Source organism: Hordeum vulgare, unplaced genomic scaffold (genome assembly GCF_904849725.1).
Source record: "Hordeum vulgare subsp. vulgare unplaced genomic scaffold, MorexV3_pseudomolecules_assembly, whole genome shotgun sequence".
NCBI lineage: Eukaryota > Viridiplantae > Streptophyta > Magnoliopsida > Poales > Poaceae > Hordeum > Hordeum vulgare.
The window spans coordinates 16,291-29,028 of NW_025422569.1; the positions used below are offsets into that span (position 1 = coordinate 16,291).

Below are 12,738 nucleotides of genomic sequence, written 5' to 3' on the forward strand. Positions count from 1 at the left end.
TTATATCGCGAATCTTTTAGATAAACCTCTTAAGAAGTTGGAGGGCCTAGTATACGGCGATTTCTCTTTTGCTAGGCCCAGCACTAAAAAACCCACTTTTTTACGATTACGAGGTTTATTCGAAGAGGAAATTGCATCCTGTAACCACAGCATTTCTCCCTTTTTTTCTACCCCAGGCTTTGCAACATTTCGAAATCGGGAAATTGCGACAGGAGCAGGTGCTATTAGAGAACAATTAGCAGATTTGGATTTGCGAATTATTATAGAGAATTCTTTGGTCGAATGGAAGGAATTAGAAGACGAGGGGTATAGTGGAGATGAGTGGGAAGATAGAAAAAGACGAATAAGAAAAGTTTTTTTGATTAGACGCATGCAATTGGCGAAACATTTTATTCAAACAAATGTAGAACCAGAATGGATGGTTTTGTGCTTATTACCGGTTCTTCCTCCCGAATTGAGACCTATTGTTTATAGGTCTGGAGATAAAGTAGTGACTTCAGACATTAATGAACTTTATAAGAGAGTTATCCGTCGGAACAACAATCTTGCCTATCTATTAAAAAGAAGTGAATTAGCGCCAGCAGATTTAGTAATGTGCCAGGAAAAATTGGTACAAGAAGCCGTGGATACACTTCTTGATAGTGGGTCCCGCGGGCAACCGACGAGGGATGGTCACAATAAAGTATACAAATCACTTTCAGATGTAATTGAAGGTAAAGAGGGAAGGTTTCGCGAGACTCTGCTTGGGAAACGGGTCGATTACTCGGGGCGTTCTGTCATTGTTGTGGGTCCTTCGCTTTCATTACATCAATGTGGATTACCTCTAGAGATAGCAATAAAGCTTTTTCAGCTATTTGTAATTCGCGATTTAATCACGAAACGCGCCACTTCTAATGTCAGGATTGCTAAAAGGAAAATTTGGGAAAAGGAACCCATTGTATGGGAAATACTTCAAGAAGTTATGCGGGGACATCCTGTACTGTTAAATAGAGCACCTACTCTGCATAGATTAGGCATACAGGCCTTTCAACCCACTTTAGTAGAGGGGCGTACTATTTCTTTACACCCATTAGTGTGTAAGGGTTTCAATGCAGACTTTGATGGAGATCAAATGGCTGTTCATCTACCTTTATCCTTGGAAGCTCAGGCGGAAGCCCGTTTACTTATGTTTTCTCATATGAATCTCTTATCTCCTGCTATTGGGGATCCTATTTGCGTACCAACCCAAGACATGCTTATCGGGCTTTATGTATTAACAATTGGAAAGCGTCGAGGTATTTGTGCAAATAGATATAATAGTTTCAGAAACTATCCAAATTTAAAAGTCAATTACAATAATAATAATTCTAAGTATAGGAAAGATAAAGAACCCCATTTTTCTAGTTCTTATGATGCACTGGGAGCTTATAGACAAAAACTAATCAGTTTAGATAGTCCCTTGTGGCTACGATGGAACCTGGATCAACGCGTCATTGGGTCAAGAGAAGTTCCGATTGAAATTCAATATGAATCTTTGGGGACTTATCATGAGATTTATGCTCACTATCTAATAATGGGAAATAGAAAAAAAGAAATTCGTTCGATATACATTCGAACCACTCTTGGTCATATTTCTTTTTATAGAGAAATAGAGGAAGCCGTACAAGGATTTAGTCAGGCCTATTCATACACTACCTAAACAAGAAAGTTAGATTCGGCGATGCCCCTCCCCTTTGCTTTCGGGGGGCATTCCGATTTCCCTAGTATCATCATTATTTGCCACGCGAATCCAGATTGAGATTGAGGCAATTAAGTTAATTAAATTTTCGAATCACTGACTCAGGCCCATTGTCGAATCCTACTCAGCAATTGTCGAATCCTACTCAGCCGAAAAGGGGGTACTTATGTATGGCGGAACGGGCCAATCTGGTCTTTCATAATAAAGAGATAGACGGAACTGGTATGAAACGACTTATTAGCAGATTAATAGATCATTTTGGAATGGGATATACATCCCATATACTGGATCAACTAAAGACTCTGGGCTTCTATCAAGCCACTACTACATCGATTTCGTTAGGAATCGAGGATCTTTTAACAATACCCTCTAAGGGATGGTTAGTCCAAGACGCGGAACAACAGAGTTTTCTTTTGGAGAAACACTATTATTATGGGGCTGTACACGCGGTAGAAAAATTACGCCAATCTGTTGAGATATGGTATGCGACAAGTGAATATTTGAAACAAGAAATGAATTCAAATTTTCGGATAACGGATCCTTCTAATCCAGTCTATCTAATGTCTTTTTCAGGAGCCAGAGGAAATGCATCTCAAGTACACCAATTAGTAGGTATGAGAGGATTAATGTCGGACCCTCAAGGACAAATGATTGATTTACCTATTCAAAGCAATTTACGCGAGGGACTTTCTTTGACAGAATATATAATTTCCTGCTATGGAGCCCGCAAAGGGGTTGTAGATACTGCTGTACGAACAGCAGATGCTGGATATCTTACACGTAGACTTGTTGAAGTAGTTCAACATATTATTGTGCGTAGAAGAGATTGTGGTACTATCCGAGGTATTTCTGTAAGTCCTCAAAATGGGATGACGGAAAAACTTTTTGTCCAAACACTAATTGGTCGTGTATTAGCAGACGATATATATATCGGTTCACGATGCATTGCCGCGCGAAATCAAGATATTGGAATTGGATTAGTCAATCGATTCATAACTGCCTTTCGAGCACAACCATTTCGAGCACAACCAATATATATTAGAACCCCCTTTACTTGCCGAAGCACTTCTTGGATCTGTCAATTATGCTATGGCCGGAGTCCTACTCATAGTGATCTGGTGGAATTGGGAGAAGCCGTAGGTATTATTGCGGGTCAATCAATTGGGGAGCCAGGGACTCAACTAACATTAAGAACTTTTCATACTGGCGGAGTATTCACAGGGGGTACTGCCGACCTTGTACGATCCCCTTCGAATGGAAAAATCCAATTCAATGAGAATTTGGTTCACCCCACACGTACCCGTCATGGACAGCCTGCTTTTCTATGTTATATAGACTTGCATGTAACTATTCAGAGTCAAGATATTCTATATAGTGTGAATATTCCCTCAAAAAGCTTGATTCTAGTGCAAAATGATCAATATGTAAAATCTGAACAAGTAATTGCGGAGATTCGTGCCGGAACGTCCACTTTACATTTTAAAGAAAGGGTACAAAAGCATATTTATTCTGAATCAGACGGCGAAATGCACTGGAGTACTGATGTTTACCATGCGCCCGAATATCAATATGGTAATCTTCGTCGATTACCAAAAACAAGCCATTTATGGATATTATCCGTAAGTATGTGCAGATCCAGTATAGCGTCTTTTTCACTCCACAAGGATCAAGATCAAATGAATACTTATGGTAAAAAAGATAGGGAAATTCTTGATTATTCAACGTCGGATCGAATCATGTCCAATGGCCATTGGAATTTGATCTATCCTTCTATTTTTCAAGATAATTCAGATTTGTTGGCGAAAAAGCGAAGAAATAGGTTCGTCATTCCATTACAATATCATCAAGAACAAGAGAAAGAACTAATATCCTGTTTTGGGATTTCGATTGAAATCCCCTTTATGGGTGTTTTACGTAGAAATACTATTTTTGCTTATTTTGACGATCCCCGATACAGAAAAGATAAAAAGGGTTCAGGAATTGTTAAATTTAGATATAGGACCCTAGAAGAAGAATATAGGACTCGAGCGGAAGACTCAGAAGAGGAATATGAGACCCTAGAACACGAATACAGGACCCGAGAGGACGAATATGAAACCCTAGAAGAATCTAAATATGGAATCCTAGAAGACGAATACGAATATGAAACCCTAGAAAACGAATATGGGAGCCCAGAAAACAAATATGGGAACCCAGAGAACGAATATAGGACTTTAGAGAAAGACTCAGAAGAGGAATATGGGAACCCAGAGAGCAAATATAGGACCCAAGAGGACGAATATGGAACTTTAGAAGAAGACTCAGAAGACGAATATGGCAGCCCCGGGGAAAGCGGCGAGGAAAAATATGGTACTTTAGAGGAAGACTCAGAAGAAGACTCAGAGGACGAATACGAGAGCCCAGAGGAAGATTCCATCTTAAAAAAAGAGGGTTTGATTGAGCATCGAGGAACAAAAGAATTTAGTCTAAAATACCAAAAAGAAGTAGATCGGTTTTTTTTCATTCTTCAAGAACTTCATATCTTGCCGAGATCTTCATCCCTAAAGATACTTGACAATAGTATTATTGGAGTGGATACACAACTCACAAAAAATACAAGAAGTGGACTAGGCGGACTGGTCCGAGTGAAGAGAAAAAAAAGCCATACGGAACTCAAAATATTTTCCGGAGATATTCATTTTCCTGAAGAGGCAGATAAGATATTAGGTGGGTGTTTGATACCGCCAGAAAGACAAAAAAAAGATTCTAAGGAATCAAAAAAAAAGAAAAATTGGGTCTATGTTCAACGGAAAAAAATTCTCAAGAGCAAGGAAAAGTATTTTGTTTCCGTTCGCCCTACAGTGGCATATGAAATGGACGAAGGAAGAAATTTAGCAACACTTTTCCCGCAGGATCTCTTGCAAGAAGAAAATAATCTCCAAATTCGACTTGTCAATTTTATTTATCATGAAAATAGCAAGTTAACTCAAAGAATTTATCACACAAATAGTCAATTTGTTAGAACTTGCTTAGTAGTGAATTGGGAACAAGAAGAAAAAGAAAAGGCTGGTGCTTCCCTTGTTGAGGTAAGAGCAAATGATCTTATTCGCGATTTCCTAAGAATTGAGTTAGTCAAGTCCACTATTTCGTATACACGAAAAAGGTATGATAGGACAAGTGGAGGACCGACTCCCCATAATAGGTTAGATCGCGCCAATAGCAATTCTTTTTATTCCAAGGCGAAGATTGAATCACTTAGCCAACATCAAGAAGCTATTGGCACTTTGTTGAATCGAAATAAAGAATACCAATCTTTGATGATTTTGTCGGCATCCAACTGTTCTCGAATTGGTTTATTCAAGAATTCAAAACATCCCAATGCGATAAAAGAATGGAATCCTAGAATTCCTATTCTAGAAATTTTTGGGCCCTTAGGGGCTATTGTAGCTAGTATATCGCATTTTTCTTCATCTTACTATTTACTAACGCATAATAAAATCCTGCTAAAAAAATATTTGTTCGTTGACAATTTGAAACAAACCTTCCAAGTACTTCAAGAACTTAAATACTCTTTAATAGATGAAAATAAAAGGATTTCCAATTTCGATAGTAACATAATGTTGGATCCATTCCTTTTGAATTGTCACTTTGTCCATCATGATTCTTGGGAAGAGACATTGGCAATAATTCACCTTGGACAATTTATTTGTGAAAATGTATGTCTATTTAAATCGCACATAAAAAAATCTGGTCAAATTTTCAGTGTAAATATGGATTCCTTTGTTATAAGAGCAGCTAAACCTTATTTGGCCACTACAGGAGCAACTGTTAATGGTCATTATGGAGAAATCCTTTACAAGGGAGATAGGTTAGTTACGTTTATATATGAAAAATCGAGATCTAGTGACATAACGCAAGGTCTTCCAAAAGTGGAACAAATCTTTGAAGCGCGTTCAATTGATTCATTATCCCCCAATCTCGAAAGGAGAATTGAGGATTGGAATGAGCGTATACCAAGAATTCTTGGGGTCCCTTGGGGATTCTTGATTGGAGCTGAGCTAACCATAGCCCAAAGTCGTATTTCTTTGGTTAATAAAATCCAAAAGGTTTATCGATCCCAAGGGGTACAGATCCATAATAGACATATAGAGATTATTATACGCCAAGTAACATCAAAAGTGCGGGTTTCCGAAGATGGAATGTCTAATGTTTTTTCGCCTGGGGAATTAATCGGACTATTGCGAGCGGAACGAGCAGGGCGAGCTTTGGATGAATCGATCTATTATCGGGCAATCTTATTGGGAATAACAAGGGCTTCCCTGAATACCCAAAGTTTCATATCTGAAGCAAGTTTTCAAGAAACTGCTCGAGTTTTAGCAAAAGCTGCCCTACGAGGTCGCATTGATTGGTTGAAAGGCTTGAAAGAAAACGTAGTTCTGGGGGGGATTATACCTGTTGGTACCGGATTCCAAAAATTTGTGCATCGTTCCCCACAAGACAAGAACCTTTATTTCGAAATAAAAAAAAAAAATCTATTCGCGTCGGAAATGAGAGATTTTTTGTTTCTCCATACAGAATTAGTTTCTTCAGATTCTGACGTAACAAACAATTTTTATGAGACATAAAAACCCCCATTTAACATTTAACCCTAAGGATACATAAAACATATTTTTTACTTTACTAGACTTTTGAACTTAGAACACTAACAGGTTAAATTTTAGATTTTTAAGATTTTTATTTTAATAAGTAAAACAAGTCAGTTAATTCATTAAATTAAGGTTTTGTTTATACCATGTATCAATGTATCAATGGCCAACTCTTAGTACAAGGTTCTCTCAGAACAATTATTATTTTATTTATTTCAAGCTATTTCGGATCTTTCTTAATCTTCAAAAAGAAATAAATTCCGTAATGGAATGTTAGGATGAAAAAAAAAGGAAGTGTGGAAAAAATGACAAGAAGATATTGGAACATTAATTTGAAAGAGATGATAGAAGCAGGAGTTCATTTTGGTCATGGTATTAAGAAATGGAATCCTAAAATGGCCCCTTACATTTCGGCAAAGCGTAAAGGTACTCATATTATAAATCTCGCTAGAACGGCCCGTTTTTTATCAGAAGCTTGTGATTTAGTTTTTGATGCAGCAAGTCAGGGAAAAAGTTTCTTAATTGTTGGTACCAAAAAAAGAGCAACAGATTTAGTAGCATCAGCTGCAATAAGGGCTCGTTGTCATTATGTTAATAAAAAGTGGTTCAGTGGTATGTTAACGAATTGGTCGATTACGAAAACTAGACTTTCTCAATTTAGAGACTTAAGAGCGGAAGAAAAAATGGGAAAATTCCACCATCTCCCAAAAAGAGATGTGGCAATCTTGAAGAGAAAATTATCTACCTTACAAAGGTATCTCGGCGGGATCAAATATATGACGAGATTGCCAGACATTGTGATCGTCCTTGATCAGCAAAAAGAGTATATAGCTCTTCGGGAATGTGCCATTTTGGGAATTCCTACTATTTCTTTAGTCGATACAAATTGTGACCCGGATCTCGCGAATATATCGATTCCAGCCAACGATGACACTATGACTTCAATTCGATTGATTCTTAACAAATTAGTATTTTCAATTTGTGAGGGCCGTTCTCTCTATATAAGAAATCGTTGATTAAGAATATATAGTGAATTCTTGGACAACTGCGTAGATTTATGGAATGACTTACTATATCTTTTTTTGCATAGAATTTGTTTTGCATAGAAAAAAGAAGGGGAATATTGATATATATTAGAGGGTATTGATATATATTATGATCTGATGTGCTTTCTTGGTATCCTAAATATCAAATTAATAGTTCAAGTTGCTGAGTTGAGAAAGAGATGGTTGAATCAAAAGAATTCCTTTTTTGAAGTTCAATTTTTATCAGAGGACAATATGAATATTATACCTTGTTCCATTAAAACACTCAAGGGGTTATACGATATATCGGGTGTAGAAGTAGGCCAACACTTCTATTGGCAAATAGGAGGTTTTCAAATTCATGCCCAGGTACTCATCACTTCTTGGGTCGTAATTACTATCTTGCTAGGTTCAGTTGTCATAGCTGTTCGGAATCCACAAACCATCCCGACCGACGGGCAGAATTTTTTTGAATATGTCCTTGAGTTTATTCGAGACTTGAGCAAAACTCAGATTGGAGAAGAATATGGTCCCTGGGTTCCCTTTATTGGAACTATGTTCCTTTTTATTTTTGTTTCAAATTGGTCGGGTGCTCTTTTACCTTGGAAAATTATAGAGTTACCCCATGGGGAATTAGCAGCGCCCACGAATGATATAAATACTACTGTTGCTTTAGCTTTACTCACGTCAGCGGCATATTTTTATGCTGGTCTTAGCAAAAAAGGATTGAGCTATTTCGAGAAATATATTAAACCAACCCCAATCCTTTTACCAATTAACATCCTAGAAGATTTCACAAAACCATTATCGCTTAGCTTTCGACTTTTCGGGAATATATTGGCGGATGAATTAGTCGTTGTTGTTCTTGTTTCTTTAGTCCCCTTAGTAATCCCTATACCGGTCATGTTTCTTGGATTATTTACAAGCGGTATTCAAGCTCTTATTTTTGCAACATTAGCCGCAGCCTATATAGGTGAATCCATGGAGGGTCATCATTGAATTGACTAGTTTTGGAATATAGTATTTTTTTTTTCAGCTTAGCTCAATTCATGCATGGTTCCAGATAATCTGCTTGGTTGCAATAGTTAGAAATGCGTATGAATATATAGCCTAGAGTTGTAGGAGAGAGAATAGAATAGACTATATTATGGAATTTTCAAAGTATATATGCATTAAGGAGGGTGGAGTCAGGCTAGATCTATACTATAATAAATATCCTTAATATCTATAAGTGGAGTCCTCTTTTATGCGGGTTTCCACTTTAAGCAATGATTTTAGAATCCGATTCAATAGAAAATGAGAAAATATGCAAACAAAATAGAAGAAACAAATGTATATAGGATATTGATATTATATTATATATTCCTAGGTTAGATTCATTATCTAATCCGATATATGGATATAGAATTCCCTTCTATGTAGTTCGGACAATTCACATTTCAATTTGATTTCAATTTGTACTTTTTAGTTACTTTACTTCTCCCCAATAGAGCTTAGAAGTAAGAATTTTTTGGTTGATTGTATCCTTAACCATTTCTTTTTTTTTGACACGAGGAACTACTCACCATGAATCCACTAATTGCTGCTGCTTCTGTTATTGCTGCTGGATTGGCCGTAGGGCTTGCTTCTATTGGACCTGGAGTTGGTCAAGGTACTGCTGCAGGACAAGCTGTAGAAGGTATTGCGAGACAGCCAGAAGCAGAAGGTAAAATACGAGGTACTTTATTGCTTAGTCTAGCTTTTATGGAAGCTTTAACAATTTATGGACTAGTTGTGGCACTAGCGCTTTTATTTGCGAACCCTTTTGTTTAATCCTAAAAAAAAAAGTTCTTTCGATTTCGATTAGATACTTTTTTCTTTTTTTAGTAAATTGGTATTTGCTTCCGCAATTCCAATTATATCAATACTTTATTTAATTTACTCCTATTTATTACTCCTGGAATTATCTATTTATCGGGACAGATAATACCGCATTCTAGGAAGGGCTGAGTTGAGTATGATTAATTTAGAAGATATGCTCGCCTTCTTATTTCCCGTCCTTAGTTTAGGAAAGTGGAAAGTTTTTTCCTTTTATTTTAGGAATTTTGGGAACGGAACATTTCAACAAAGGAAGCCTTTCACCGGTCAAACAAGACCTAAGACTTAATCTAAAAGAAATTACTAGATTGAATCTATTTGCATTAAAAAAACCGATCAAAAAAGGGCGAGCGAAGTAAGTGATCGAAAAACTTTGTTCTTTGTTCGTCCTATCTATAAGAGGAGAGCATATGAAAAATGTAACCCATTCTTTCGTTTTTTTAGCTCACTGGCCATCCGCTGGCAGTTTCGGGCTTAATACCGATATTTTAGCAACAAATCTAATAAATCTAACTGTAGTGGTTGGTGTTTTGATTTTTTTTGGAAAGGGAGTGTGTGCGAGTTGTCTATTTCAAGAATAGATTGGATCTATCCGGCTGCACTTTAGAATATTTTTTAGTATTTTTCGGATAAATAAGAAAAGGGTGCACGATCTCGACGAATTACTTCTGAATAAATTCAGAAATCATATGGAAGAACCATAGCATTTCGCGACTCATTGGTAAATCAATTTTGATTCTCTATAAACCAAGAATGTGAGACCATTAACACGGTTAAAGCTAAACTGCTTGAAGTCCAGGCAAAAAGAGGTACTCTTTCTACAACTATATTAGTATTAGTACCGAATTTAAACGGGAAATAGCTAATGTAAAATTTATCTGATATAGAACACTCATATCGATAAAATGGTTTGAACTATTTACTAGAAAAAAAAAGAAGGGGCACCCTGCCCTTTTTTAACCAATGCCGAATCGACGACCTATGTATAAAAAAGAGAAATTTTTTGGATTTGAAGAAAAAAAAAAAAGAATTCTATTAATTTTCATTTTCCATTTATTTAGTTAGTTTTTCTTAATGAAATTGAAATTATTAACTAAAGGGCAAATATAAATAAAGAAACAACTTTGCTGACCATGATATATTTTTATCTAGGCGGAAGAGTCCTCTTAATATTTATCTAGTCTTATATAGGTTTCGGTATATTGAAATATAAACATAAAAAATAAGATAGAGGATAGGCTCATTACTTATACTTAAAAAAAGATATGGAAATTGCTATAGCAAAAAAAGAAAAAAAGGAGCGTGAGAGCCAAATGAATCGAAAGATTCATGTTTGGTTCGGGAAGAGATCATAAAAGTTGTAAACTTACAAAATAATCTACTTTCATTAAAAGATTTATTAGATAATCGAAAACAGAGGATCTTGAGTACTATTCGAAATTCAGAAGAATTGCGTAGAGGGACCATTGAGCAACTCGAAAAAGCTCGGATTCGATTACAGAAAGTCGAACTAGAAGCGGATGAGTATCGAATGAATGGATACTCTGAGATAGAACGAGAAAAAGCAAATTTGATTAATGCTACTTCTATTAGTTTGGAACAATTAGAAAAGTCTAAAAACGAAACCCTTTATTTTGAAAAACAAAGGGCAATGAATCAGGTCCGACAGCGGGTTTTCCAACAGGCCGTACAAGGAGCTCTAGGAACTCTGAATAGTTGTTTGAATACCGAGTTACATTTCCGTACGATTCGTGCTAATATTGGCATTCTCGGGTCCCTGGAATGGAAGAGATAATTAAATTAATTAGGCCTTGAACTTCTACTTTCGTTTAGAATTTAGGCATTATTTTTCCCCTTGCTTTCGAAAAAAGAGTCAAGAAACACTAATGGCAACCCTTCGAGTCGACGAAATTCATAAAATTCTCCGCGAACGTATTGAACAATATAATAGGAAAGTAGGGATTGAGAATATAGGTCGCGTAGTTCAAGTGGGGGATGGGATTGCTCGTATTATAGGTCTTGGTGAAATAATGTCGGGTGAATTAGTCCAATTTGCAGAAGGTACTAGGGGTATTGCTCTGAATTTGGAATCCAAAAATGTTGGGATTGTATTAATGGGCGATGGGTTGATGATACAAGAGGGCAGTTTTGTAAAAGCAACAGGAAGAATTGCTCAGATACCCGTGAGTGAGGCTTACTTGGGTCGTGTTGTAAATGCTCTGGCTAAACCTATTGATGGGAAAGGCGAAATTATAGCTTCCGAATCTCGCTTAATTGAATCTCCTGCTCCAAGTATAATTTCCAGGCGTTCCGTATACGAACCTCTTCAAACAGGGCTTATTGCTATCGATTCGATGATTCCTATAGGGCGCGGTCAGCGAGAGTTAATTATTGGGGACAGACAGACTGGCAAAACAGCAGTAGCTACAGATACAATTCTCAATCAAAAAGGGCAAGGTGTAATATGTGTTTATGTAGCTATCGGTCAAAGAGCATCCTCCGTAGCTCAAGTAGTAACTACTTTCCATGAGGAGGGGGCCATGGAATACACTATTGTAGTAGCTGAAATGGCGGATTCACCTGCTACATTACAATACCTCGCTCCTTATACGGGAGCAGCCCTGGCTGAGTATTTTATGTACCGCGAACGGCATACTTTAATAATTTATGATGATCTCTCCAAACAGGCACAAGCTTATCGCCAAATGTCCCTTCTATTAAGAAGACCTCCCGGCCGTGAGGCTTATCCAGGGGATGTTTTTTATTTGCATTCACGCCTTTTAGAAAGAGCCGCTAAATTAAATTCTCTTTTAGGCGAAGGAAGTATGACCGCTTTACCAATAGTTGAGACTCAATCTGGAGACGTTTCCGCCTATATTCCTACTAATGTAATCTCCATTACAGATGGACAAATATTCTTATCGGCGGATCTATTCAATGCCGGAATTCGACCCGCTATTAATGTGGGTATTTCTGTTTCCAGAGTAGGATCCGCGGCTCAAATTAAAGCCATGAAACAAGTAGCTGGCAAATCAAAATTGGAACTAGCTCAATTCGCAGAGTTACAAGCCTTTGCACAATTCGCCTCTGCTCTCGATAAAACAAGTCAGAATCAATTGGCAAGGGGTCGACGATTAAGGGAATTGCTTAAACAATCCCAGGCAAATCCTCTCCCAGTGGAAGAGCAGATAGCTACTATTTATACCGGAACAAGAGGATATCTTGATTCGTTAGAAATCGAACAGGTAAATAAATTTCTGGATGAGTTACGTAAACACCTAAAAGATACTAAACCTCAATTCCAAGAAATTATATCTTCTAGCAAGACATTCACCGAGCAAGCGGAAATCCTTTTGAAGGAAGCTATTCAGGAACAGCTGGAACGGTTTTCCCTTCAGTAACAAATAAATTTGGCATATCTACTCTTGTTATTTTGCATGTCTACTCTTGTTATTTGAATCATGCAAAAAAGTTTTCTTTGTTTTTAGTTTAGTATAGTTATTTAAAGAATAGA

The 12,738-nt window shown here is 37.0% G+C and overlaps 3 protein-coding genes across 3 annotated transcripts; all 3 read left to right on the forward strand.

Moving 5' to 3' along the window:
- Positions 1 to 1,871: 1,871 nt before the first annotated feature.
- On the forward strand, positions 1,872 to 7,019 carry LOC123420284 (DNA-directed RNA polymerase subunit beta''). The gene has a single exon (XM_045107313.1). It carries the CDS (start codon positions 1,888 to 1,890, stop codon positions 6,319 to 6,321), a length of 4,434 nt encoding a protein of 1,477 aa, XP_044963248.1. The 5' UTR covers positions 1,872 to 1,887; the 3' UTR covers positions 6,322 to 7,019.
- Positions 7,020 to 7,110: 91 nt separating this feature from the next.
- Positions 7,111 to 8,449, forward strand: LOC123420288 (ATP synthase subunit a, chloroplastic). The gene has a single exon (XM_045107317.1). The coding sequence runs from the start codon at positions 7,506 to 7,508 to the stop codon at positions 8,364 to 8,366; it is 861 nt and encodes a 286-aa protein (XP_044963252.1). The 5' UTR covers positions 7,111 to 7,505; the 3' UTR covers positions 8,367 to 8,449.
- Positions 8,450 to 11,007: 2,558 nt separating this feature from the next.
- On the forward strand, positions 11,008 to 12,731 carry LOC123420286 (ATP synthase subunit alpha, chloroplastic). Its single transcript, XM_045107315.1, has one exon. It carries the CDS (start codon positions 11,111 to 11,113, stop codon positions 12,623 to 12,625), a length of 1,515 nt encoding a protein of 504 aa, XP_044963250.1. The 5' UTR covers positions 11,008 to 11,110; the 3' UTR covers positions 12,626 to 12,731.
- The last annotated feature ends 7 nt before the right edge of the window (positions 12,732 to 12,738 follow it).

Bases quoted from the DNA above. Each gene is read 5' to 3' on its own strand.
- LOC123420284 (XM_045107313.1), top strand. From the start codon at position 1,888: ATGGCGGAACGGGCCAATCTGGTCTTTCATAATAAAGAGATAGACGGA.
- LOC123420288 (XM_045107317.1), top strand. From the start codon at position 7,506: ATGTGCTTTCTTGGTATCCTAAATATCAAATTAATAGTTCAAGTTGCT.
- LOC123420286 (XM_045107315.1), top strand. From the start codon at position 11,111: ATGGCAACCCTTCGAGTCGACGAAATTCATAAAATTCTCCGCGAACGT.